Here is a 27665-nt window from a genome sequence, read left to right on the forward strand (position 1 = left end):
TCCCCAAATCCACAGATCCTTTCAGGCAATCCCCCTTCATATAGCTTTGGATCCATGAACTATTCCATGGCCCCATCCCCTCAGTCCTAGGAGTGGAAATGCTGACTCTATGTTGGTTGCTCTAAACCCTGCCAATACTCTTGTAAATAACCCTTTTAATAAACTCTCCTCCAGTTACCCAGTTTGAATGTATTTCTTGCCAGGACCTTGACTGATACTCAGAAAAGTTATCAAACACCTCTGTGCTTCAGTGTCTGCATCTGTATAACCAGTCTAGTAACAGAATCTACCTTATAGGATTGTTGCCAGTGCCCTGCTCACAGGAGACACTCAATTACTGTTAACTGCAAGCACCGTTAGCTCCCATCTCTATCATTATCGAAATAGTGTTGGTTCTTTTTTCAAGACAAACAAAAATGCACTTTACATAATAATATTTTGCAGAATGCCTATGGTCCTAAAAGAAATGAGATTTTATAGTTATTGACACCTGTAGCCTTGCTACCTTGGTAGCTCCTTAATGATCCTCTTCTATCTCTTGCTTTAGCAGTGAATAAGCTAGCCTTAAGTCAAATGTAAGATATCAACAGAAATCAACATGAAATAAAACAAGGCTCAAGATTAAATAATCAATCTCTTAAAGGGACTTTGGGGAGAGGGAAGAGAGAAAACAGATTTTAGCAATGCCTAAATGTGTTCCCTGAGGGACACATGTCCACCCATTTGAAAGGCTTTATTGGCAGTGTGAAAGGTTCATCCATGAAAAATAATGATCATTAGCTTTTCCATGACAACTGTGGTTGCCCTACAATATCCATCATGCTCCTGGGGTTCATAGCTTTTTCACAATTCTGATCCCTCGATGCAAGACATTAGTGAGTATTGATGCAATTTTAATTGTTTCTCACATAAAGTCCATTCCACTTGTCACAAAGTCCACATACCCTAAAGATCATTATTGAACTTTTGGGAGTTCTGTATGTATGAAGCAATTCTGAACTTGCCCTGCAATTTTAACCAAGGTCACACCAGTGAAAGCCTTGGCAATTTGGTTTGATTAACAGGGTCAATCAGAGCAAGACCTCAGATCAAATAAGATTTTAAAAAGCAGCAGATCTGTACTAAAATGTCTGGGGAAAAAAATTCAAGATAGCATGAAGACATATCATAGAGTATATATTTCATATGAATAACCAAATAGCTTTTATTTGAATTATAATTCTCTTTACTAACTAGAGATCCTTAATTTCACAGGGCAAAATAAGCATTATTTTTAAAGCTTGCAATAGTTAAGCCCTAGGAACATTACAGAGGGACTCTATTCCAATCATTCCCAACATTTAAAATAAGCTTAAGGGGCACTTGGCTGGCTCAGTTGGTAGGACATGCAATTCTTGATCTCACGGTTGTGAGTTCAAGCCCCACATTGGGCATGGGTCCTACTTTAAATGAATGAATGAATGAATGAACAAACAAACGGGCTTAAAAGTATCACTAGTGGTCTCATATTCTAGCTCAGAGGAAACATATTTTCCATACATTCTACATAGAGTATCTGTAGCCTCCCATTTAGAGTTTGGTCTTCAACATATTAGAGGCATACCTTTTAATATTGCCTATATATCTAAGTGTATAAATAAGTATGTGCATTTATTTATATATCCATACATACATGTGTGTATTTCAGAAATCCTAAAATATGCATTTTTCACATGTTGACACCTCTGATATTGGTATGCATATTAAAATCTAATAATGTCACATTATTATAACATAATAATATGTTTTAGTGTATTTTTTTAAATTTTACCAGTGCATACATTAGCGATATTTATAAATCAACAGCATCTTAGACTGTATGTATATGTCTATTTGTATATCTTACCCCTACTGTCTCCCTTTGCTGTTGTTTTAGCACTTCTCTTTTGTATGTGCCTCCGGAGGTTATTTTAACCCAAGGAGTCACAGGTTCACGAATCTGGTAGATATACCTTAGTTACTAGGAAAAAACAAAGTCAATGATGAAACATGTTGTCAACACTCACCATACAAAAATCAAACTCTGAATTGTTGAGCTGACTATATTGTCACCAAACTTCAGGAGCAAAGTTCCAAGAGGGAAACACCACCAATGGGCTACACCATGTCCACAGCGGAAAATAATGACCCATGAAACTACTCAGGGTTATCAGGCTCAAACTTCATGGATACATTATCATCCTTGCAGATGATTATAATGACTTTTGGTGCATGAATGCACGGAACTAAATTTTACATAATGTTAAGATACACAGGCAGTGTGTAGTTTCAAATCTATGCTATTAAAACCACAAGTGCTAAAACTAATTTCATCTTTACTATGCATAACCACTAATAGATTCCATTGGTTCCAATCAGTCTCATTAATCTTACTTTCCATTTCCTATATGTTAGCTCTTACAATTTGTCATTTTTCTGATTTTCTTTTCTCTTTTCTCTTAATTTAGGTCAAATTTGGACTACATTGAAGTTGAAATTACAGCTTTCAAAATCAGTCTTATCACCATTTCCTTGAATTTCCTTTTAGAGAATCTTTCACCTGGTAAGAAAACTTAATTCAAAATAGTCAAAAGAAATGTTCTGGGTGCCTATTCCGTATTAGAGACCCAGGATAGAAAGGTGAACGTGACAGTCTTGTCTTTGCTTCTCAAAACGTGGTCCACTGCCTGGGAGCATCAGCATTATCTAGAAACTAGAAACTTGTTAGAAATGCAGAATCTCAGGTCCCGCCCCAGACCTACTGTCTTAGTTAGGGCTCTTCAGATAAACAGATACAATAGGAGATAAAGATAAAGGGGCTATGGATATAGATACACACACACACACACACACACACACACACACACACAGGAACTTATTTTAAGGAATTGGCTTACACAATTATGGACACTGACAAGTTCCAATATCTACAGCATGAGTTGGCAAGCTGGAGAGCCAATGGTTTAGTTCTAGTCCAAGGGTGGCAGTTTTGAGGTCCAAGAAGAGCTGATGTTTCAGTTCCAGTCTAAAGGCAGGAGGAGGCCAAGTTTAAAGGCAGTTAAGCAGGAAGAATTCTCTCTTGCTTAGGGAAGGGTCAGCCTTTTCATTCTACTTAGGCCTTCAACTGATTGGATGAGGCCCACCTGCATTAGGGAGGGCATTCTGTTACACACAGTCTACCGATTTAAATGTTAATCACACCCTCACAGACACACCCAGAAATAGTGCTTGACCACATATCCATGCATCCAATGGCCCAGTCAAGTTGACACATAAAATTAACTATCACACCTACTGTATTGGAATCTGCATTTTAACAAGAGCCCCTGGCAATTCATTGGCACTTTGAAGTTTGAGAAGCACTAGTCTAGTCAACGTGCACAAGGGTCTCACAGAAGCATGAACAAATAACTACAACACAGCATGGTTCCGGCTGCAACCAAAACAGTCCAAGATATTATGGTGGCTGGCATAAAAAACAGTGAACAACCCCCCTGAACAGACCTGGAAAGACTTCACAAAAGAGTGAAGTGCTAAAAACCCTTGACTAGGTGATAAATATGAGCAGGACCCACACATGGCTTCTGCAGCCAGACTAACAGGATTTGAAGCAACAACTCTGCCACTTACTAGTTGTGTGACCTGCAGTGAGCAATTTAACCTTGCTGTGCCTCAACTTTCCCATCTGTAAAATAGGGAAAATGATCATACCTACCTCACAGGGTCACTGTGATGATTAAATGAGCTAATATATGTGAAGTTAAAACAATGCCTGACACATAGTAAGCACTATAAAGTATAAAACTATCATCATCATGTTTTTAGATTTCTTTTTTTTTTTTTTTAATTTTTTTTTTTTCAACATTTTTTATTTATTTTTGGGACAGAGAGAGACAGAGCATGAACGGGGGAGGGGCAGAGAGAGAGAGGGAGACACAGAATCGGAAACAGGCTCCAGGCTCCGAGCCATCAGCCCAGAGCCTGACGCGGGGCTCGAACTCACGGACCGCGAGATCGTGACCTGGCTGAAGTCGGACGCTTAACCGACTGCGCCACCCAGGCGCCCCATGTTTTTAGATTTCTAATGCACAAGGTCACTAAGTGCTTGCAGTCATTTTATTGAGTGTTAGATTTATCTCTGTCCCATTAACAGTGGCATCATCCATTTATGTAAAAGCTGCCTGGATTCTCCTGATGTTAACATGAAAGAACTAAACACAAATGCAAAGGTTCTTGGGAGTCCTAGGCTAAACCACAACAATAAGTCCTGAAAATTATAAGAAATGACATTTATTGTGTGCCTACTACAAGCCAGAAAATACTCTAAGTGCTTAGCTGTACCATAGTAGTCCCCCCTGCTCCCTTACCTGCAATTTCAGTTACCCACAGTCTACCATGGTCTGAAAGCAGATGATCCTCCTTTTGACTTACCATCAGAAGGTCAATAGTAGCTTAATGCTATGTCACAGTATCTACATCATTCGCCTCACTTCATCTCATCACATAGTTATTTTATCATCTCACATCATCACAAGAAGAGGGGTAAGTACAGTGCAATAAGATATTTTGAGAGAAAGACAGGGAGAGAGACCATATTCACATAACTTTTATTACACTACATTGTTATAACTGTTCTATTTTATTATTGGTTATTAGTGCTGATCTCTTATTGTGCCAAATTTATAAATTAAATTTGTACGTATAGGAAAAAATATAGCATATATAGGACTCAGTACTCTCTGCGGTTTCAGGCATCTAGTAGGGATCTTAGGATGTATATATAAAAGAGGATTACTGTAATTCATTGAATTCTCATAACCCTCTGAGGTAGGTAGTATTACTATCCCTATTTTTCAGATTCAGAGACAGAGACAAGAAAGGTTAAGTAACTTGCCCAAGTTCACAGAAATAGTAAGCAACAGAAGCAATATTTACATCCAAACATTCTGGCTCCATAGTCTACACACTTAACCACTATGCCATACTGTCTCTCAAAGGGTGGAAGTTGGGGTAGAAGAAGTTAGGAAGATGATTTATAAATCTTGAGGGTGTCAATTTTTTAATCATATATTTGTGTCCTCTTATAGGTATGATAAGTACAGGAAATGTAGACTGGTCTTCTCTTTCCACTATAAGTTCAGACAGACAATGGGTTTTGAAGATACGACAAACATAGAATAATAAGATCAGAGATTAGCCAAAGGAACCTATTTCCTATAAGATAATGCTGGTTGATGTAACAAATAGATCTATATATGTACAAAAATTCAAGCATAATAAAATTTTATTTCTACCCAGGTAAGAATACAAGGTGGATGTTCCTGAAACTCCTCCCAGTGGTTCATCCTTTGATAGCACCATGCCCAGGTGTAGTCATCTGCATCAGCCAGCAGAGGAGGAAAGAAACATGGAGGGAGCATCCCTGCTTCTGAAACACTATGGCCAGGAAGTAACATACATCATTTCCATTCAGGTTCTATTAGTTAGAAATGGTTACATGGCCACACCTATATGCAAGAAGGGCTGGGAAACTTAGCCCCAGCTGGGTAGCTACTTAGCAGAGACAAGTATTTACTGTAGAAAGGGGGAGCAAGAACTATGCCTCTAAGAACCCACCAAGGCTGACCACGTTCACTACTGTGGCAGGCACTCCTGCTCCACAGACTTCAGTCACACCTGTTCTGTTCCTGTCCTTTTCCAGCCTGGGTCTCAAGCCTTTGCATGTTCCATGAGCAGCCCAGCACCTTCCAAACAATCCTCTTCTGCTTAAGGTGGTGACAGCTAGTTTCTGCTCTTTGAGGACAAAGAAATTGAACAGAAAGACCCATTCTTATACCTAATGATGTTGAGGCTTAGAACGGTTCTACGAATTAGCCAAGGTTACCCAATCAGTTATTAACAGCAAAGAATGGAATCCTAGTCCAGTATTCTTTCCACTTTCCCGAGTCACTTTATAAGGATTCTCAGTCAGAGATTTATTTCTGAATTTCAAAGGCCGTTGAACTAATCTGGCGTGCTTCCTCAGAGGCAATGTTCTCACTTCTCCCTTTGCCCCTCATTGGTCGCTGCTCTCAGGGGAACCTGGACACTCCGAGTTGTAGAAACCAATAGCACCACATTTTAGGGCTTCCTTGATCATGGACATGATTCCTTAAAGCCCCCTTCTGTGCTAACCACAAAGTAGAATTTTGTCAGCCATTTTGATTTGGATTGAAAAGCCACAAAATCTAGAATGATCTGGAGGATACAGCTGAAGATTACTAGAACAATCTTTTCTTGACAAGCGTTCCACCATGATTGAGAGTTGAAATAAAGAATTTGCATACTAGAAGTGTATAAGTAAATGCCACCAAGTGGTTCTTCCTGAGCAAGAATTTTTCCAACCTTACTTTTTCCTCTCAGAACAGATGAACCCCAAACTGTAGAATGGAAGCCAAGCAGCAGGGTAACCACGAGAAATGCAGGTAATGAAGAGAGTCCCATGCAACAAAGCACCATCTCATGGGATGAAAGAGGCCAGTCCCATTCAAAGGTCTAAGTCCTCCTCTCCCAGGAAGTCTTGTGCCAAATAGAAATGAACGCTTTTCAGTATTTTCTGTTTTATCAGTACAAGAAAGAATTAAAAGGTACTCTTAGATAATAAAGCAACAGAAAAGAAAAACACCAGTGTGCTCCCTCATATATCAGAAAGATTCATTTCTTCAAGCAAGCAAAGATTTTGCTTAAAATAAAGAAATCCTATATCCAGGAGGGTAAGACCTATTCTGGTAGGTTTCCAGGAATATTATCTTCTCTAAAGTAAGGCTTCTTACAAAGCTGGATGTGACTCCCAAGAAAACTATTTCTCTGCAGAATGGTTCACAAAATTATGAGTCAATTCTCTGAAAATCTGCTGCTACTGGCCTGTATAATTAATAGGTTATACTATGAAAAAACACATCAGTCCTGACATCCAAGAGTAAATAATGTATCTCCCAAGGGGCTGTTCTTGCCTGAATTTATGCTCCTGGACTTGGAGACACTCCAGGAAAGTGGCACCTACCTAGATAGGGAATTTTTTTTAACAAAAATTTATTACCTCATAGTTTATGTTACAAGTCTAGGCAGAGCCTAACTGGGTTCTCATCAGGTCTTGGGGTGTCAGCTGGGCTTGTGGTTTTATCAGGAGCTTGGGGTCTTCTTCCAAGCTCATTCAGGTGGTGAGCAAAATTCACTTCCTTGAATTATAGGACTAAAGTCCCTGTTTTCTTGCTGGCTGCAGCCAGAGGTCGCTCTCAGCTCCTAAAGGAGCTGTCCCAAGTTCTAGCCATGTTGGTCTCTCACAGCACAGAGGCTTACTTCAAAGCCAGCAGGACAATCTCTGTTACTATGACTCTCTGCATCTTCTGAATAACTCTCACTGAGTAAGTCAGGACTATCCAGGATAATATCCCTCTGACTCACTCAAAATCAGCTGATTTGAGGTTACATCTGCAAAATTCTTTCATCTTTGTCATGTAATGTAACCTAATCATAGGAGTGAATTCCATCACATTCACAGACCTGTCCATACTCAAGGGAGAGGAGATTATAAAGAATATATAAAGGAGGTTGGGAATCTTGGGGGCCATCTTAGTATTCTGCCTACTACCTACACCATGTCCTTTCAGAATGAGTTTCTATTTTCTGCACTGTTTCAGGATTAAGGTGTGGAGTTGAAGGTGTATGAGTGAGTGCTATGTCTAAAGATCTTATGGGTCCATAGCTACAATAACCCCCTGGCTACTATCTGCCATTATTATCCAGCAGCTAGATAGTTAAAATTTTTGTTGGTCCTTCTCTTTCCATAGCAATCCTTCTCTTTCCATAGACCTACTAGAACTTTCACCTCCATTAAAACTCAACAATCAACTTCTATAGAAAATTTTCCCTGTTGAAAGTCAACTCTGCCCTCTTACTCTCCTCAGTTTATTGCATGCAGTCCTCCACACTAGCCACCTCTGTGATATTGGACAAGTCACTTTGCCTCTCTGGGTCTTAGTTTCCTCATTTATAAAGTTATAAGGAGGTAATTCTAGGTGACATTGAAGCTGTTTCCCAGGTCTATTCAATAAGTTGAGGTAAATCCAAATATCTAGACTTATATCATCTAAACAAAGTAGAACCACGTGAAAAGTCACTAAATTGAATGTTTGTTCAAAGCCATTGTTCTGGAACATCATCAAAGCTCAGAACTGAGACAATCTAGAGGAACACCACATGACAGAACACCACAACCATCCCCCTGGTGATGGCAGTCGCTGAACTCTCCACCTCAAACATCTCTATTCATTATTCTCATTATTCTCCAGTCATTATTCTCCATTCAAACATCTCATCAGTGTTCCTCCTCATCTCAACCCTTATACCTTGTCACAGGCATGCATAACAGTCACCACGTGGATTGTACTTTAGGTTTTTTCCAGTACTAAATTATCTGTTAGTCCTGGCTCCCACATTTCCCTTAGCCCCTCTGACACTTAGTTCTTCCATCTATAACGGAGCTATCCTCCTCAGGAGTTAGAGTGGAGAGCAAATAAGAACATGGATTTAATAGTACATTATGCAAATTAAGACATTTGTCAGTATTGAGGAGTGCCTGGGTGGCTCAGTTGGTTAAGCATCCTACTTCAGCTCAGGTCATGATCTCACCATTTGTGAGTTTGAGCCCCGTGTCAGGCTCTGCACTAACAGCACTGAGCCTGCTTCAGATTCTCTGTCTCCCTCTCTCTCTCTCTCTCTCTCTCTCTCTCTCTCTCTCTCTCTGCCCCTCCCCCACTCGTGCTCACTACCTCTCAAATAAACATTTTTTAAAAAGTGATAAATTTTTAAAAAGACATCAGTATTGTTATCAATAATAACAATTTTAAAACAACCAGAGATCTGTTGCTTCTCCTAGATCACAAGTGAATTACCTTGGATAAATGCAACATAAAATCCACCAAGAGACAAGTGCCTTTTTTTTTTTTTTTTTTTTTTTTTTTTTTTTTTTTTTTTTTTGTATAACAAAGCTCCAAGAGACTCACAGATGCATACCTCCATCTTCAGGAAACCTGGACCAAAATGTTTCCTTTCAAATTTCTTGGGACCTTGAGAGACTGGACTGGACATGACTAAATGCACACACATATCTAAATATATATATATTTAGGTATGTGTGTGTGTGTGTATATATATATATAATACTTCAATAAAAAGTACTAAGAATTCAGGTCCTCATGAAGTTTACATTCTAGCATAGCCAAGGATATACTACTTACAGAAGTAGACGCTGAGCAGAGAAATGAGCAAATACATCATTCTTGGCATGTATTTTTAGGGCCCTGGGACACTGCATGGGGACGATCTCACTACTGATAAGAACCTGGATCCTGGCTATACTGCTGCCTTCTCATAGTCAGGCTTACAACACCACTCCACTAGATCTTAACACCCTCGCACTTATATTTAAGGCAAGTAGTCTTGACCCTGAGTCTCCAGACCCCTAAGAAACCCTTGGATAGAATTCAGATGTCTGTGAACTTAGATGGAGAAAATTATATATTGATCTGTGTTACTAAACTCTACTCAACTGAAATTTAGCACATTCCTGAACTATGAATGTAGACAACCAAGTATGGTAGTATTAGAAGAACCTAAGATTTTAGCATCAATAAAAACATCACAGATATTTCCGTATTCATTTCAGCAGTTGCAGTTGTCTTGAAATACCATTTACATTTATCATTATTTAGAAAGCTTGGCAATTGTTAGATCTACCAACAGATATTTTTAGTCTCATGTGTTAATAAATCAGCATATATATTATTGTATCACAATTTATTTTTAGTATTTTGATAGCTGTATTTCAATATAATTGGTTTCCTTTGTCATCCTATGTATTCTGTGTTTTGTATTTAGAAACATTATTTTGAAAAAGGGCCTGTTAGCTTTCCAGACTGCCAGAGGGGTTCACAGAACAAACGGAATGTTCATATGCCAGCTATTTTTGATTTACTCCCTACTGCAACATCCCCTAATGCCTGCCCACAGATCCTGTACTCTCCACAGCTTCTCTGCCTTGCTCTGTGCCCCAGAAGTGTGCCCTCTATGGACTCCAACTTCCAGGCTTCCTTCTGCCTCTTTCATCTTGGAGGATAGACGACTTTCCCCTACCCCCTCCCTGCCTCACTAGGCTTCAAGTAGAGGCTGCGTTTCTCTGCGGCCACAGCTCCCGTGGGTCAGCCCTGTTGTGCAGTACCATCTTGCTCAAGGCCCCACTAGCTTTATTCCTGAGCCTTGTCCCTTCCTGCTGTCACTCGTTCTTCAGTATTTTACCCCTTGCTGGTTCTTTAACTCACCCACCCTACTGGAAATAGTTCCTTCATTAAACTCTTCTCAGCTAAAAGCCTTTTGAGGACTTCCATGTTCTGCAAGCCTAATTCCACTCACAGACACTGGGCTTGCCTGATTTATGAACTAAACCAGCAAAGATATGAGCACATTCTCTTTGGGGGGCAGAGAAAGATAGAGAAAAAGAGAAAGTGTGTGTGTGTGTGTGTGTGTGTGTGTCTGTGCACACATGCACACTGCGGACTTGTGCTGGGAGTGGGGGAAGATATCTGAGCCAATGCCCAAGCACCCCGAACAATAGCTCTTTCTCCAGCTTCCCAGTGCCTGAAAAACTCACTGCACAGTCTAAGATGGGTAACTGGGCAAGCGGTGCTGAGAAAAGGTCATGCCTGAACTGAATGTGTGAATAACCAGCAGAAGTCAGTCAAGAGTAAAGGTGGGGGGGGGGGGGGCAAGATTCTTAACAGAGGGAGCAGCATTTTCTGAAGCACAAATGGAGGAGAGTGGCTGCCAGAGGTTCTCCTGCAACTTTCATGTGTTAGCATCACCAGGAACAAGCCCAAGCAGCAGAAAGAAAGGAAGGAGGCCTTTCTGAAGGCAGAAGATGAGAGAGGGGCTGCTTGAATGAGATCACTGCCAGAAAGAAGCATAGTCCCACACTCCTTGCACCTGCTAGGAGCTTGAGCTCTGAGGCATCTGATTTCCCAAGGCCTGACAGGAAAAAAAAGAAACTAGATCAAGTTCTGCTTGCAAAGAAGATCATTTCTCCTAAGATATTTCCAGGCACTTGCCCTCCCCTCTAATTCCCCAGGACCATGCTGGCTGACAGCCCTCTGATATGGAAGGATGAACGGAGGAGACCAGCCAGGCAGGAAAGGAAGAAAGCAAGGAAGCCTGCCAGGAGCACACTTCCATATATCAGTGTGTGCTCAAGATAAATAATCCCAGCCAGCCCAGGCAGCTATCACACCAAAGGGCATGTTGCAGGTAGCAAGATAAATCGCCATTGTCAAGGATGTCTTTGTTTGTTCCCGACAGCCTCTTACTATATCTCCCTCTCCTGACAAAGCAGCCCCAAGAACAGGTTTCTAACACGCACTGCCCTCTGGAAATGATAGCGCTTTTAGGGAGAGAAAAATGAGCTTGGGCTCCTAGTCCAGAAACCAATATACAATTGGCTGTAGGCACTACTCACTAAATACAGGTTAGAAGCAAAATCTATTGGAAACAATAGCTACGTGCTGTTTTCACCAAGTCATTTCTGTCAATCCAGCCTAGCAAATCTGAATTACCAGCACCCTGTCAACTGTCTCATATCATGAATCTTATCGATACTGGCCTTTCACAGAATTCTTCTGGACCCCATTATAGGCATTATATTCACTAGCAAACATAGGACACCAGAAGAGCTCCATGTGGGAAAGTTTATAAGAGAAATCTGCCATCAGTTTTTTTAATGTAAACATAGACATCGTTTTAATATCTTACTAGAAATACACAAATGTGTTCTTTGGGGTAATCATTACAACTATGTCTGCTAAATCTTTGCATCAAAGTTTTGTCTAGGTAATTTGGAGAAGGACACCTCATACTATCTCTGCACCAGACTCTGATCATTACCATTCCAGACACCTTAAAATTATTTGGGTAGTGGCTGTCAGGGGCTGGAGGAGGGAGCAAGAGGGAGAGGCTGTTCAATGGGCATGAAGTGTCAGTTACACAAGATGAACAAGTTCTAGGGATGTGCTGCACAACACTGTACCTGTGGTTAACAATACTGCACCATACATTTAAAGATTTAAGAAGGCAGATCTCATGCTAAGTGTTCTTACCACAATACAGTTTTTTACAAATGTATTTGGAGATTCTGATTGTGTCTGGAGCAATGAAAAACAAAAGTAACAGTCAGACTTCATAAATAAGCAGATTTGGGCACACAGGAGGAAGATTTGGCAGTGATCACCTTCTAGAAATGAACAGAGCCTAATACCCAAAACGCTGAACTAGAATTCCCCCCACTTATTCTCTCTCTCTCTCTCTCTCTCTCTCTCTCTCTCTCTGTCTTTGCCCCTCCCAGCCCCCCATGCCTCCTCTTCACATACAATAGCAAAGGTGAGAAAGGTTAAGAACTTTTTAAATGCAACAGAAATGTAGATTCCTGTATTATCGCAAAGTTGTCTGTGTTGATACAGAAAGCCTCCTTCCCCTTGTATAAAGATAGCCTCTAGGTGCCTGTCCTGTCTTGAAAGACCATGTGTCTGATCAACTTTTTTTGCTCATCAGCAAGAGTTAGCATGGTGATGGGGTTAGGAAAATGAGCCCTGATGGGAAATACTACTGAGTGATGAAAAAGGATGAAACTTTGCCACTTTCAACAACATGGATAGAACTGGAGGGTATTGTGCTAAGCGAAATAAGTCAGTCAGAGAAAGACAGATATCATATGATTTCACTCATAAGTGGACTTTGAGAAACCTCACAGATAACCATTGGGGAAGGGAAGGAAAAATAAGATACAGAGAAGGAGGCAAACCATAAGAGACTCTTAAACACAGAAAACAGAGGTTTGATGAAGCTGGGGGGTTCAGGGGGTAGGGACAACAGGAGATGGGCATTGAGGAGGGCAGTCATTGGGATGAGCAATGGGTGTTGTATGTAAGAGATGAATCATGGGAATCTACTCCTGAAGCCAAGATTACACTGTATTTAGCTAACTTGACAATAAATAGAGAGAGGGAAGAAGAAAGAAAGAAAGAAAGAAAGAAAGAAAGAAAGAAAGAAAGAGAGAAAGAAAGAAAAAGAAAAGAAAAGAAAAGAAAAGAAAGAAAGAAAGAAAGAAAGAAAGAAAGAAAGAAAGAAAGAAAGAAAAAGAAAATGGGCTGCCTGGGTTTGGATCCTGGCTCTATCTACCACTTACCATATGACCTTGGGTAAGTTATTAAACTTCTTTGTGCCTCAGTTTCCCATGTGTAAGATGGGAACAATACTTTTGTTACAAAGATGAATTTATAAAGCATACAGAATAGTGTTAACAAGTGCCAGCACAGGGGTGCCTGGGTGGCTCAGTAGGTTGAGCGTCCGACGTCGGCTAAGGTCATGATCTCGCTGTTTGTGAGTTCAAGCCCTGCGTCGGGCTCTGTGCTAACAGCTCAGAGCCTGGAGCCTGTTTCAGATTCTGTGTCTCCTTCTCTCTCTGCCCATCCCCCACTTGTGCTCTATCTCTCTCTGTCTCTCAAAAACAAATAAATACATGTAAAAAAAAATTTTTTTTAAGTGCCAGCACATAGTTAATGCTAGTACGTATTTGTTGAATAAGCAAAAAATGGATCAAGCTATCTGTTTCCCCATGTCCACTGCTATTCTTGTGCTGCCAATCTCTCTTATTCTGAAGGGTCTCTCTGTGCCTGGATGTGCCCATCCTTGCCCCCTTCTGTCCACTCTCATGATGAGGGCTCTGGAGAAAACTGCACTGCTGGATTCAGATCCACAAAAACATATTTCTTACTTCATGCCTAATGTCTACTTGCCCTTCATCTCTTCTTATGTATCTCTTCCTCCCAGAGTCATCTCTGAGGAATTAAGTCTGCCTCTTACATGCTCCCATAGCATAGTGCTTTTCCTCCACTCATTCATTCATTCATTCAACAGAAAATTATCATGTAAGGCAGCATGTTGATATTGGGAGCTTACCTTCTAGAGAGGAATACATAGGAGGCCTTAATAACTTTTTTTATGTTTAAGAGAGGGTGGGGACAGGGGTAGAGAGAGGGAGACAGAATCCCAGGCAGGCTCTGCACTGTCAGCGCAGAGCCCAATGCAGGGCTCGAACTCACAACCATGAGATCATGACCTAAGCCGAAATCAAGAGTCTCAATGGACTGAGCCACCCAAGAACCCCAATAACTTTTTGATAAACAGGTGAATATATGAATGACTCACTTATAGATCTGACCCTTATCATTTTTCTCCATGAGAACCAACTAGAAATGTCCAGATTACTAAATAGTTGTCTGATTTCAGCCTATGGCAAGGGGATATGAGGGATTAAGCCCATCCCTCTCATGGAGCCCCCTTCAGGCTGCTGCATTTCCGTAGCCAGTGTAATCACACAGCATGCAGCCTAGTGCACACAAGCTTTGACTGTTGCTGGACCTCTTTGGGGCTCTGCAGTATTCAAGTAGATCATAGGAGACCCCAAGGCAACAATTAGAGCAGATGAAGCAGTGCCCTGGCAAAGGGGAAAAGGCAAGAATGAAACTGAAACCAGGCCAAAAATCAAACAAAACTAAGCTTTCATTTTGTAAAGAAACATTATATAATTCACTCTTTTACAACCAATTGGCCAACTTGGCAAATTTTCATTCACTGATTGAAACACACATATAAGCACTATGATGCTCTGAGTCTCTCTCACAGATGGTAGGTACGGCCACCACTTCTGAATTTATCTTCCTCTTTATATGACCATGTTCAAGGTTCTCAGCATAAATCCCGAAGATTACTCAATGTAGCCATCATTCAATTCTTTAATGAGATATAGGAGGTAGAACACTGAATTTGTGGATTTGGGAAACTGGAGGACAGGAAATTTTAAATGCAAAAAAAAAACCTTTTTTAAGCATTAAAAGTCTTTGTAAAGCAAGAAAGTGAAAGCCAGCCCTGAAGACTCCAAGCAAAGGAATTTGGGTTGCCACAATGCCAAACTAGAATTCAGGGAAAGCATGGTAATCAGCAGAGATGGGCAAAAGCAGGTCAGGGGAGAGCAACACCATGCGATTATAGAGAAAGCATTACGTTTTAAGCAAAAAAACCTGGATTTCAGTCTGATTTGCCTTTTATTAGCTGAATGACTTTGAAAATCACTTATTTTCTCTGAGCCTTAGTTTCCACATACAACAAATGGGAATGATATTAGTTTCTGCCCCAGCAGTGCATGGGCCTCACACCAGGATCAAGTCAGTGATGAGTAGGTAAACTCCCAGCAGATGGTCTGATGTACAGAAAGGTTCAATAAATGTTTTGTTTATATATTTTGTGTTTTGTTTATATATTTTGATATATACCAGCCAAAAGATCTTACCATTGCTTTTTAAAACAACGATGATAATGATAGCTAACACTTTTTGAGCCTTTGTAACAGACATGTAAGGAACTATGCTAAATGCTTGGCATACACTCATTTATTCCTCACATTATTCCTTTTTCTTTTAAGTTTATTTATTTACTTTGAAAGAGAGAGAGAGCATGAGTGGGGAGTGGGGCAGAGAGAGAGGAGAAAGAGAGAATCCCAAGCAGACTCCACACTATCAGCATGAGCTCTATGCAGGGCTCGATCTCATGGACCATGAGATTATGACCTGAGCTGAAATCAAGAATCAGATGCTTAACTGACTGAGCCACCCAAGTGCCCCTCCTTTTTTTAATTTTAAGTAAGCTCTATGCCAGCATGGGGCTTGGACTCACAACCCAAGATCAAGAGTTGCGTTCTCTACTGACTGAGCCAACCAGGCAACCCCCTCACACTATGCATGATGTGATCTATCATTACAGTGGGGCAACAGCCATTGTGAGACTAGGCCACAGCCATAATTACAGCAAGTAAGTGATGGAACCATATTTGTGTATTTATTTACTCATTTAAAAAGCAAAGTGGAAAATTTGATCAGGAAGAAAAAGATATGGATGATATGCAAATTAACCAGAGGACATATATCCATTATACCTCTCATCACATTTCCTACCAAAATGAGAAACATGCCCCTCTCAGGGCCACCCCTCCACTCCTGTTACCTAAGCCTTCTCCTACTGCTGGAGAGTCCTGACTTTCAGATGCCAGCCTTCCCAATGCTTGGGGAGCCAGCCGGGGGCCCTGAAAAAGGTGCCCAGCCTTTACCTTTTAAATCGTAAACAGATTTCTTGGAGCACCTGGGTAACTCAGTTAAGTGGCTGCCTTCAGCTCAGGTCATGATCTTACAGTTCGTGAGTTCAAGCACTGTGTAAGGCTCTCTGCTGTCAGTGCAGAGCTGACTCTGGATGCTCTGTCTCCCTCTCTCTCTGCCCTTCCGCCGCTCATGTGCTTGCTCTCTCTCAAAAAACAAACATTAAAAAAGAATATTTTTAAATCATAAAGAGATTTCTCAAAAACAGTATATTCTTATTAAAAGGATGCTGTGCCTGTGACTCAGGTTGACAAATTTTTGTTATGCAGTATGCTCTCTAAACCTCAGTTTCCTCAACTGTAGATACTAATGATTACAACAATAGCTGTCATTTAGCATTCCTATGATGTGTCAGGCATTATTTAGGTACCTTATCTACATTTTTTCATTAAAACTTCACCAGAACTGTGCAAGCTAAGTAGTGTTATCCCCATTTTAGAGATGAACAAACAGGCTTTGAGGATTTAAGTAACTTACTTAGGGAAACACAGTAAGACTGGAATTCGTAGGTATGATATTATCATGGGGAAGATGCTGTCTGCTGTGCCTGCCATCTAAGACCCAGGTGAGGCTAAAATGAGATTGTGTTCATGAATATCTTATTTAAATGGCAAAGTACCACATCACTTCTTATATGTGCATCCCTTTCTTTTAGAAGTGAGTGGTAATGAGCACAATATTTCAGTGCTACAATTAATTAGGTGAATCAACCCAAATCAAAGGGCACCTGGGTGACTCAGTGGGTTAAGCGTCTGACTTCAGCTCAGGTCATGATCTCACAGTCAGTGAGTTCAAGTCCCATGTCAGGCTCTGTGCTGACAGCTCAGAGTCTGGAGCCTGCTTCGGATTCTGTGTCTCCCTCTTTCTCTGTCCCTCCCCTACTCATGCTCGCTCTCTCTCTCTCTCTCTCAAAAGTAAATAAACATTAAAAAAGATTTTTTTTAAATCAGCCCAAATTGAATGCATGGATCTGGATGAAGTCAAAGCCTCAGATTTTCAGATTACCATACTGGGTTCTGTTTCTGTGCCATTACTGAAACAGCTCTCCACCTTCAGCACAATTTCCCTCTGTGCTCAATTTTTATGGGGGTTTGTAATAGAACTCCCAGAAGGATAAGGAAGTCCGGGGCCATGGCTACCCAGAAAAAAGATGGTAGTTTCCTAGCAGAGCTCTTACGAAGGGGAGGGGGACGGCACTGTAGCACAAGATCTAACCCTGCACTGACACTCCCATATACACTTACATGTAGATATGCTGATGTTGCTTTTCTTTTTTACTTATTTTTTTTAACTCTCTCCCTCCTAACTAGAATATAAGTTCAATAAGGACAGAGATTCCTTAGCCTGTTTTTAGCAGAGTGTTGAGTGAAGAGATAGGCCATGAAATGTAGCCTGGGTAGATGAAGCAGTGGAGACCAGAGTGGCAGAAAGCCCAGAGCAATGCCATCTCAGTGAGATAAAAGATCTCAACATAGTGATATCTGCAGCAATGCAAAGAGAGTGGGTAAGAGTGAAAGGCACGGTATCTGGACCTCACAGACAGACCAGTCCTTGCTGAAGCCTGTGCCAAGGGTAAAGCCATGGAAGTAGGTTGCATGTCTCAAAATCCAAGAATGTTTTCACTGCTGTGCAGAGCACTGTGTAAAACACCTTACTGAGAAAAGAAGTGCACATTAAAAATGGATACAATACGGGGCAACCTGGGTGGCTCAGTCAGTTGAGTGTCTGACTTCAGCTCAGGTCATGATCTTGCGGTTCATGAGTTTGAGCCCCACATCGGGCTCTGTGCTGACAGCTCAGAGCCTGGAGCCTGCTTCAAATTCTGTGTCTCCTTCTCTCTCCATCCCTCCCCAACTCGTGCTCTGATTCTCTCTCTCTCAATCTCTTAAAAAAAATAAACATCAAAAAAAATTTTTAATAAAAAAATGGATACAATACAAAGATGATTTCCACTGAAACATGGTCTGTAGAAGACTTAGAACCTAGTGGATGTGAATTTGGACACAGTGTAAAGACAGCCCTTGAGGTTAGGCTTTTTCACCTGTGATTCTGTGAATAATCAGTGAACCATGGCACACTGACATTAAGGACCAACCAGCCTCAGAAATAATGACACAAACCTCTCCTCCATGACCCAGAGTCATAACATTTTTCCAAGCTCTTAGATGTTGGCAAGAGCCATCAGCATAAGAGGTCCACCAGGAGTCCCCTCACTTGGACTGTTCAGTCTAACCTTTCCACACACTGGACCAAGAACACCTCCCATTCTCCTCTTCAAAAGTCCAACCATGTAATCTTCCCTCCCAGCACCCTGAGTGAGAAACACACAGAGATAAGGAAATAAATCAGAAAATGAAGAGAGAGCTTCATCAAGGTCAAGAACATGGCTAAACCCTACAGGGTGTCCTATATGTGACAGAACACAAAAAGAAATGGAAATTAACTTTGGCATATCACACTTGCCATGCAGTACAAAGCACTGCTCTGTAAGCCTTCCGGCTCTGTCTGGAAAGAGAACTTTATTAAACATGTCTTTGTTGCTATCCAGGGCACCTGCCACAAAGATACTACAAAATACAGATTATTCCCAGGTTCATAAAAGCTCTGGGACAGGAACAATTAAAGCTATCTATGCCTCTGGGGACATCCCATTTTACATCAACAAATGTTATGTCATCTGTAACCATGCCAATTTCCATTTAAGAACTTCCAATTATTCATATTGCTGGGGGGTGAATTCTGGTTTTCTTGCTGATGGTTCCATTACCTCTTCTCCAACCCCCTCCCCAAAAAAGACAGATTGTACGCTTTTTGTGAGAGGGATAAAAAAGCCATACACAAACCGCAAGGTCAACTTTCCGTTTCTGCAAAGCTGGGTGTTATTTTCCATGGTTCCAAATGGCCTCTTCAAAACCACATGAAATGAACCTATTTCTTTTTCACACACTCACTGTTTCCTTGCAGGTTGCAGAAAAGCATTTTCAGTCAGTCACCAATTGTTCTATGTGGATGCAAAGTTTTCCTTATTGTACTACCACCAGAGCATCTCAGGCTTGTACAGGGAGAAGGAAGAAAGAAATAGTGGGGAGTGAGGGGAGGGAACTGGTCTGCTCATGTCATAGGTGGCCACTGCCATGGAGCGGTCTGCACTTGACTGGAACCCAAAGATTACAGAGAGGCAGCTCTGTCGGTTTGAGAATCAGGCAGATTACAACACTTGCTTCCCAGCCTCCTGATGGCAATGTGCATAAATTAACATCTCATTCCCTGAAGTCCCTGCAGTGGCTGGAAGTGATTGATCTAACATTTGGCCTCCCTAGGAGGGATGTGCTAATTCTTTCTTCCAGCACTCTCCACTTCCTTATGAGCTCAGCTTTTCATCTCCAGACAAATAACTGGGCTTGAGAGCTGTGACCATCAAGCCTCAGGCAACCTGCTGTGGTGGCTCCTCCACCTTCTGTCTTGTGCAGCACCATTTACCAGGCAAGGCTGGTGGTCCCATACTGGTGGACTCAACAGCATCAGCCAGTCCTGGACTCACAGCCAGTCCACTTCCAAATTGCAAGCTTTCCTCACCCTTGAAGGGCTCTGTTAATATTTTTCTATGTAAAATTGCCCATGTCTGAGCAAAAGTGTATTTGGTTGGCAGGAATGACCAAATTTAAACAAATTCATTTGGCTCGCTCCCCTTAAAATAATTCTTAGCATTTGGTTTGTTTCTTTTCCTAACATCATCCTTTAACCAGCCAGAGTTTCCAAGAGTTTTTCCTATTATCAGCCATCTGATTTTCTGGCTTGTCTGAGTGTGAGCCCACAACAGTGCCAGGTGGAGAAGGGAATAGGGCTACCAAGAGGACAGAAACGGGGTGGGTCTAAGAGCCTGCCAGCCAGGGCCCCTTTTCCTACTTTGCACAAGGACTTCTCTTACACCAGTAGCAGCCTGAGTAGAACCACCATACAACTGCTGTCACATCTATGCCATGTCCTCTGAAGGTTCTGGGAGAGGGCTCTGTAGTTTGTGCCTTGTGCAGATTCAATATGTTTTAGCTGGCATTGAGAGAATTCTATATATGTTAAACACAAGTTGGTTTCCTTTTTTTGAAGAGTAGGTGGAAGAGAGGAAGGCTTGAAGTAATTCTTGCTGTGTTTTTGGCTTATCAAAAAAGATGGATCAGTTCCTGAGAGACTGAAGGATTTGGAAACAAAGGTTGTGTTTTCACCTTTTATTCGAATGAGAACTGAGATTCAAGAAGAGAATATGGGAGATAATGAAGAAAATTTGTTTTTGTAGGCTAAGGCTTACAATACTAGATAAATATGCTGCAGGATTGATTAGGCTATGCTTACCCACTTAGCAAGTATATAGTAAGCCCTCATTATGTCCCGAGCACTGAAGGAATATATTTCAGGAACATTGTGAAGAATGGGTTTACCTGGAGCTACCACTGAAGACAGTCAGGTGCAAACCAAGCAAAGGAAGTGACCATGTTTGGAAAGAGTGAATTAGCTTAAGAAACTGGGAGGTGGGGCACCTGGGTGGCTTAGTCAGTTGAGTGTCTGACTCTTGATTTTGGCTCAGGTCATGATTTTACAGTACATGGGATTGAGCCAGCATCAGGCTCTGCACTAACAGTGTGGAATCTGCTTGTAATTCTCTCTCTCTCTGCCGCTTTCCTGCTTGCTCTTTCTCTCTCTCAAAATAAATATCTAAACTTAAAAAAAAAAAAAGGAAACTGGAAGGGGAGCACTAGAGGGTTGAGAAAAGAGGAATGGCAACTGTGTTCAAACATGTGAGGAGCTGTTCCAAGAGATTAGATTAGCTCTGTACAGCCCTTAAGTGTAAGACCCTTGGGCAGACATGTTGAGGACACAGGGTTCACAACAGAGAGACACGGGCAAGGTGAATCTTTGATGCACAGATGCTATCGAAAGAAGCAAACATGAATTCCAAAATGCAAATATTGAGGATGTCTCCCTACTTCAGCCCCATCTCTGTCAGGTTCTTTCTTCAAAATTGTAGGGTTGGGTCTCAAAGGAAATAAGAACCTTCATACCATTATTACTGAAGCTGTGCATGCTAATGATTTTCTTCACCACAGGAGGTATTTAAGCAAGAGTTGAACAAATACTTGTCCTGGATGTTCAAGTGAGAATTTGAGCAGCACAACAGAGGGTGAATGAATGTAAAGATGTTTATATTCCATGAGATTCTGAAGGGATCCTCATGCTTTTCATGTCAGTTCTAGGGCACCAATTCCTTCTCTGGCTTCTGTGAAGCATGTTTAATTTGAATAATGAATAAGTTGTAATAAGACCTTAAAGTTTGGTCTAGCCTTGTGTCCTAATATTTACAAAGTGTTTGATTCATGCCTTTTCTCTATCTCATTTGAGTTAACTAAAACAACAATCAAGGATTTGTTGTGCTAATAATGTTCTGTTTCTTGAGTTGGATGGTGAATATAGATGTATCTATCCATTTATCTATCTAATTAGAATGCTGCAACTAAATTTGTAAAGAAAGAAAAATAGCTAACATTAGAATGCCTGGACTCTTACTTTCTACTTTAGAGCCTATAAGTTAAACTATCCATGTGTAAGATTGATAAAGTACAACCTTAAATTAAAGGATGTTTTAGTTGGCTTTTAGATGACTGACCTCACAAAATTTCATTAACTACCACTCAAATTGTCATCAGACCTACCCACATCTTTCATTGCCTCCCCTGGTTAGTGACTATGCCTACTGCTCCCTTCAATTCCTGAAGGGCATTTAGTCAGGTAAAACAACTGTCAGATCTCAAATGTAATCAAATATATCATCCTTCTCAAGTTGCCTTCTTTTTGCCTCTCTCTTCCCCCCACCCAATCTACCCAACCCTCTTCAATGAGTGCACGCATGCACACACACACTCATACTCTTCTAGAAAATTCATTGCCTGATTCCTGGCAGCTCTGAGCACTGGCAAATTGCAAAGCACCAGAAAATCCATAGATATTCCAGTAGACTGTGAAAAAGAATTTTGCCTGGAATTTTATTAGATGACCACCCAGAATCAGAATAACACTTATTCAAGACATTTAAAACAGACTGGACAAAGCACTAGAGATTATGATGTAAAGATCAATTCTCCTGTCCCGTAGCAAATAAATGGAGTAGGTGATTTAATGTACCTTTCCCATTGTTAATTTCTATGATCTTGAAATTAATTTGAATGCAGACAGAATCCATTTGAATAATGGCTCAAGAAAAGAACTGGCTTGCTAATTTAATAGGTGCTGGGGTGTGAAAAATTATTGCCATGATTATAGTAACTGGAACTGAGCTTGTAAAAATATTTTTGCAGAATATTAAACAGTTCTATAGTGACTGGGGCCACACATACATACATACAACATAGCAAGTTCCATTTTATCATGAGTTTATGTTTCCTTAACTTAAAAATGTGTACCAAGATGTTAATGGGTTATAACTGCCTTAGTACATCTCACTGATCTGCCACGAGTGCCTAAGATATGTAAAAAACAGCTCCTAAATAAGAATATCACTTAGGATCCAAAGATTAATGAAAGCTAGAACAATCCCAGAACTACAATTTTGAAGAAAGAACCTGACAGACATGGGGCTGAAGTAGGGAGACATCCTCAATATTTGCATTTTGGAATTCATGTTTGCTTCTTTCGACAGCATCTGTACATCAAAGATTCACCTTGCCCTTGTCTCTCTGTTGTGAATTTCCTAATAGTCTGGATTAAATGCTCTAACTATAAGCAGGTACTTCATGTTTTTGCACTTGCACACGCATTCTGGTATGTGACCTGAGTGACAAAATAATAAATGATAAATACTTCCATATCCAATGAGTAAAAGATACTAAAAGAAAAAAAAAGTGATGCATCACAATGACTTTACATTTTATTGGATGGTTGGCTTGTTTATTGGCTTGTTATTAGATAAAGGAGAAGTCAGAAAAGAATAAAAACAGATAAGAATGGGTTCATCCCCTATTTTCCAAAAACCAACCAAAAGTTTAGTAATAACATCCACACTTTATTGAGTATCTACTACATGCTGCACAGTTTGTGAACATTCTCCAAAATCTTTATAAAAAATTGTACATGCAGGCATTGTTACCCTTATCTTAGAGATGTAGAAACCATGAGTCAGAGAATTTTATTATCTTGCCCAAACAAGTAAGTGACAAAATAAAAACACTACCCCCCCCCCCCCAACCAAGCCCATGTTACTTTACCTGCATGTCTCAGCATCCACCACAAATACCTAAAGGGAGGTGGCCCATGTTGAGAAAGGTTGATTGGGCCTGTCTTTTAGGGTTGCTTTTTACTTGGACACAGGTTTCCTCTCAAATTATTTTGCCATTCCAAGCTTAACCTGACAGCCCTAATAGAGCGCCATAATCTTGATTTTGCAAAACAGAGGATACTGGCTTAATTTGAATCTTCCAGATACTGGCTGTATTTTAACACACACCCTCTTGGGCTTAACTTAGAGACACAAGTAAGTGCTGTGGGAATGTCGGACAGCACAAAAGGCAAGCTGAGGTGAACAGAGAGTATGGGAGGTATATCCTGGGACTCGTAAAGTCCCAGCCTAGAGAGGCTGGAAGAATTCAGCACTGTGTTTCCTTTCTGGCTTTCATAGCTGTTAGCCCAGACTCTTCCTCACATAGAGGTTCGATGTGGAAAGCAATCCACTGAGTGAATTCTGACCAATCACTTACAACATTTAGATCCAGACTTCATTTCTTACTGTTGTTACCTGCTCACTCAGTGACCACAAGACCACAGTGCAAGGACAATTGAGATTGGTCTCACAGAGATCTGCTTTGAGACACAGTCCCCAGAAATATGTTTCCTCTAAAGTAGGTTTGCATGTACCAGGATATAGCAATCAATTAACAAATATTTACTGAGTCCTACCTACGGCAAGTAGCACCCTGGGGAGAATACAAAGCAGCAATAGGTCCCATGTCTTCCCTCAAGAGCTTAAAATCTAGTTGGGGATTTTAAAAGACAAGTAATCAGAGTAGGGGGCAAGTGAAGGCTCTGGCCTGATCCAGCAGCTCAGCCTGGATCCAGCCCAGGAATAAACCTAGGCAAAAGGGATGATTATAGAAGCTGCCTCTGAAATAAGATCAGGTCAGTAAAGCACCAAACCATCCCTGGCACACAGCAGGTGCCCAATAAAGATTGTTTTTCTGTCTCTCCTTTCTGTCCCATTATTCCGGGGAACAACATCAAGCTCTCTTGGCCGTTAACTCAGCTTCAACCCTGTTCCCCAGTCCTGATAAAATGACTTTTCTTCCTTCTTGAGCACAAGTCCCCACTTGATAGTCTAGTTCTAGGATTCTGTCCTGTTCCCCATCTCTCCCTTCACAACTGAGTGGTTCATGTTTTGCCTGTCACTCTTCAAAAGACTGGAGTTCCAGGCCAGTTAGTAGCTAACAGCTTGCTCCAACAATGCCTATGGCCTGTTTGACTGCTATTGTAGATACTGCCTTATCTGATTTGTTATCCCCCATATGAGTGACCCAATTAGATCACACATAGCATTCATTTAAGTGTACTAGTTGCCTAGAACACTTTGTTGAAAAGAAGTCCAAGGCCACATCCAGTTTCTAGAGGAAAGGATGTCATGATCAATTACTGATACCTATCAGTATCAGGCATGGAAGAGTAGGCCTGGTGGGTACAAGGGCCTTCTTATCCCTGTTTCATGGGCCCTCCTCATCAGGTACCATGTTTAACTTGTCACACATAATTCCCAGCACTTGCACTTGGACCTATCTTTCTAAACCCACCACAAAGACCCAGAATGGATCCAGATCCAAATCCAAGTCTCCTCCCTGGCTTCACTTACCTATAGTTGAAGAAATACCAGATTTAGCACCAAAGGAAAAAAAAAAAACAACAAACAAACAAAAACAAACAAAAGAAACAATATAGTTCAGAATGGAGAAGTCAGGGAGAGAGCAAGGATAAGACAATACAGACAGGTGGAAATATACTCAAAGATGTGGAAGCCAGAAAGTGTAGAATTATTCCAGGCATAAGCACTCCACAATGAAAGATAGTAACCCATTCATTCAAATTCTTCTTTAAAATATTGCACATCAAATTTTGAACCCTCTTCTCTAGGACACAAATATCAACAAAAATCATCACTTCATATCTAGACACTCTTAAGGAACTTGACATAAGATTTTTATCATTGAGTTATTGGAGATCCCAATTAGGATCTACCCCAAACAGTGTAAAAATCCAGATGTATTTGCAATCCTAATTTTCAAGTGGCCTTTCATAAACTCATTTTTCCATGGCCCCTGGCTAATTAAGAACCCTAGTTTCCATGAATATTTCATTTTGCAGGTTGGTTAGGAAGGTTAATTGTCTATTCTCTTTATTTGTCTTTTTCACCTTAATGGGACAAGCCATCAATCTGTCTGCATTGACACACAAAATTACCAGAAAAAAAAAAACAGACTTAATGGTAGGCAGAGTTTCAAGTTACTACACATTTCATTTGGTCTTCAAGTCATGAGCAATATTTACCACACTGAATTTCAAAGAAATGAAAAACAAGGAACTACATAGAGGATGGCGGGGATTTATTTTCTACATTTTTCTAGCATTTCTTTCAGTTCATTTTTTAGGGAAACAAAGTTTACATGACAGAAAAATGGATATCTATCCTTTTAGGAAGTTCTATAGTTTAACTCATCACAATAACTGAAAGTATATTTCTATCAAACCAGACTGTCTCCATTCATGTCTATTTACAACAGTGCATTCTGCCCTTGTTTGTAATCTTGTACCACAAAGAAAAGAAAGCTATGGTTTTGTCTCTGCAGTCTTGGAGACAGTCCTTAGAGGAGAGGAATAATGATGCCCTATGATTAGAAAGAACATTCAAAATACTTAAATATCTTGGGACAAAGGATATGCCCCTCACAACTCGTATTTGGTGTCACCATGGTATTATATGTTGTTTGTTTAAACCACATGGTAACTACAGTTGCCCTAAGTGGAAATTCATTCTCCAGGGGTTGTCAGCCACCAATTATTTAATCAGAGGCAACTACTACAAGCCTTCAGCTATCCTTATCTCTGATCAACACCAGAGGTTTTCACAATTGGCTTAATAAATGTTGACAGTGGTTTTCATTGGTGAAATTAGTGGCTTTTAATTGGCATAACAGATGCTAGAAATGGATTACCATTGGTGAAATTAGATATATTCAAAATAGAAGACTGAGACACTCTCCTACATGTATGTGAAAACAGTATAATAATACAATCAAACTGTGATTATAACCTAATCTCTAAACATCCTTTGCCCAACCAGTGGGTCAGACACTATCAGTCCCTGTTGATAGAGTCTTAGCCCATCATCACCATCCATCCACAGGGTCTCCCCATATTTCTATTCAAACGCCCTGCCTTGAGATGTTTTTCACTTAGTCTTAAAGATATTTCCACATGTGGGCACTACTTTAGCCCCCAACTGATGGTCCCTCATAGCCATTATCTTAAGTAATTTACAGAGATGAACTTACATAGATATAAATTTAGAGATTAATCCAGTATTTTCCACTTTACAATTTTCACACTCAACAATCTCATATTCTAAACAATACTCCCACCAAATTTCCAAACTGCAGATGAAACTACTACATGGGCTGCAGTTAATATGGAATTGTGGTTAAGAACACAGGCTCTGGAGCTAGATTACTGTGAGCACATCCTACTATCCTACTTACCAGCCATGTAACATGGGTAAGTTAATTTACCTCTCGGTGCTTCAGCATTCTCATCTTTGAAATGAGGCTGTTACAACACCTAAATCATAGAGTTGTTATGAAAGTTCAGTACATATAAAACACTCAGCCAGTGGTATGCTGAAGTTCATTCCTATTAGTTCACAAGAGTCAACTGGTAGCATCTCTTCCCAACTCCCCTTTCAACCCTTTCAATAACATCACATTCATGGCTTGTAGTTAGCCATAGTGGGAATATTTACACCACAGAAAATTGGCAGATACCAAAAATGAAAACAGTTTGGGCTTTTTAAAATTTTTGTTAAATGATTGTTTAACATTTACCAGTATACCACTGCATTTAGCACAAGGGCTAGCCTATAGTCAGCTCTCAAAAAATATAAGGATTTTCCCCCCAACTTTTGCTCACCACAAGTCTTTGCAATTACACAAAGAAAATTGAGACAAACCACCCTTTGGTGACTCTTTCAAATTAAACCTAAACCAAATTCCTCCATCCCTGGCTAGCTTTAACCATCTGTATGTTCTTGGCCAGAATCAACTTGCCCATTTCGATCTAGGA

At 40.5% G+C, this 27665-nt stretch overlaps 1 protein-coding gene across 4 annotated transcripts in view; it reads right to left on the reverse strand.

The window, feature by feature from the left end:
• Positions 1-27665, reverse strand: part of RASGEF1B (RasGEF domain family member 1B) — a 642014-nt gene that overhangs the window by 483501 nt on the left and 130848 nt on the right. The window contains exon 3 of one of the 4 annotated variants that reach the window (XM_078445987.2): positions 2950-3043. The exons of the other annotated variants lie outside the window; for them this stretch is intronic. Within the exon in view, the coding sequence (XP_078302113.1) occupies positions 2950-3043 (94 nt within the window). The remainder of the gene's footprint in view (positions 1-2949; positions 3044-27665) is intronic. 4 annotated transcript variants of the gene reach the window in all.

This window comes from Panthera onca, chromosome B1, assembly GCF_046562875.1.
Source record: "Panthera onca isolate mPanOnc1 chromosome B1, mPanOnc1 haplotype 2, whole genome shotgun sequence".
Lineage (NCBI taxonomy): Eukaryota > Metazoa > Chordata > Mammalia > Carnivora > Felidae > Panthera > Panthera onca.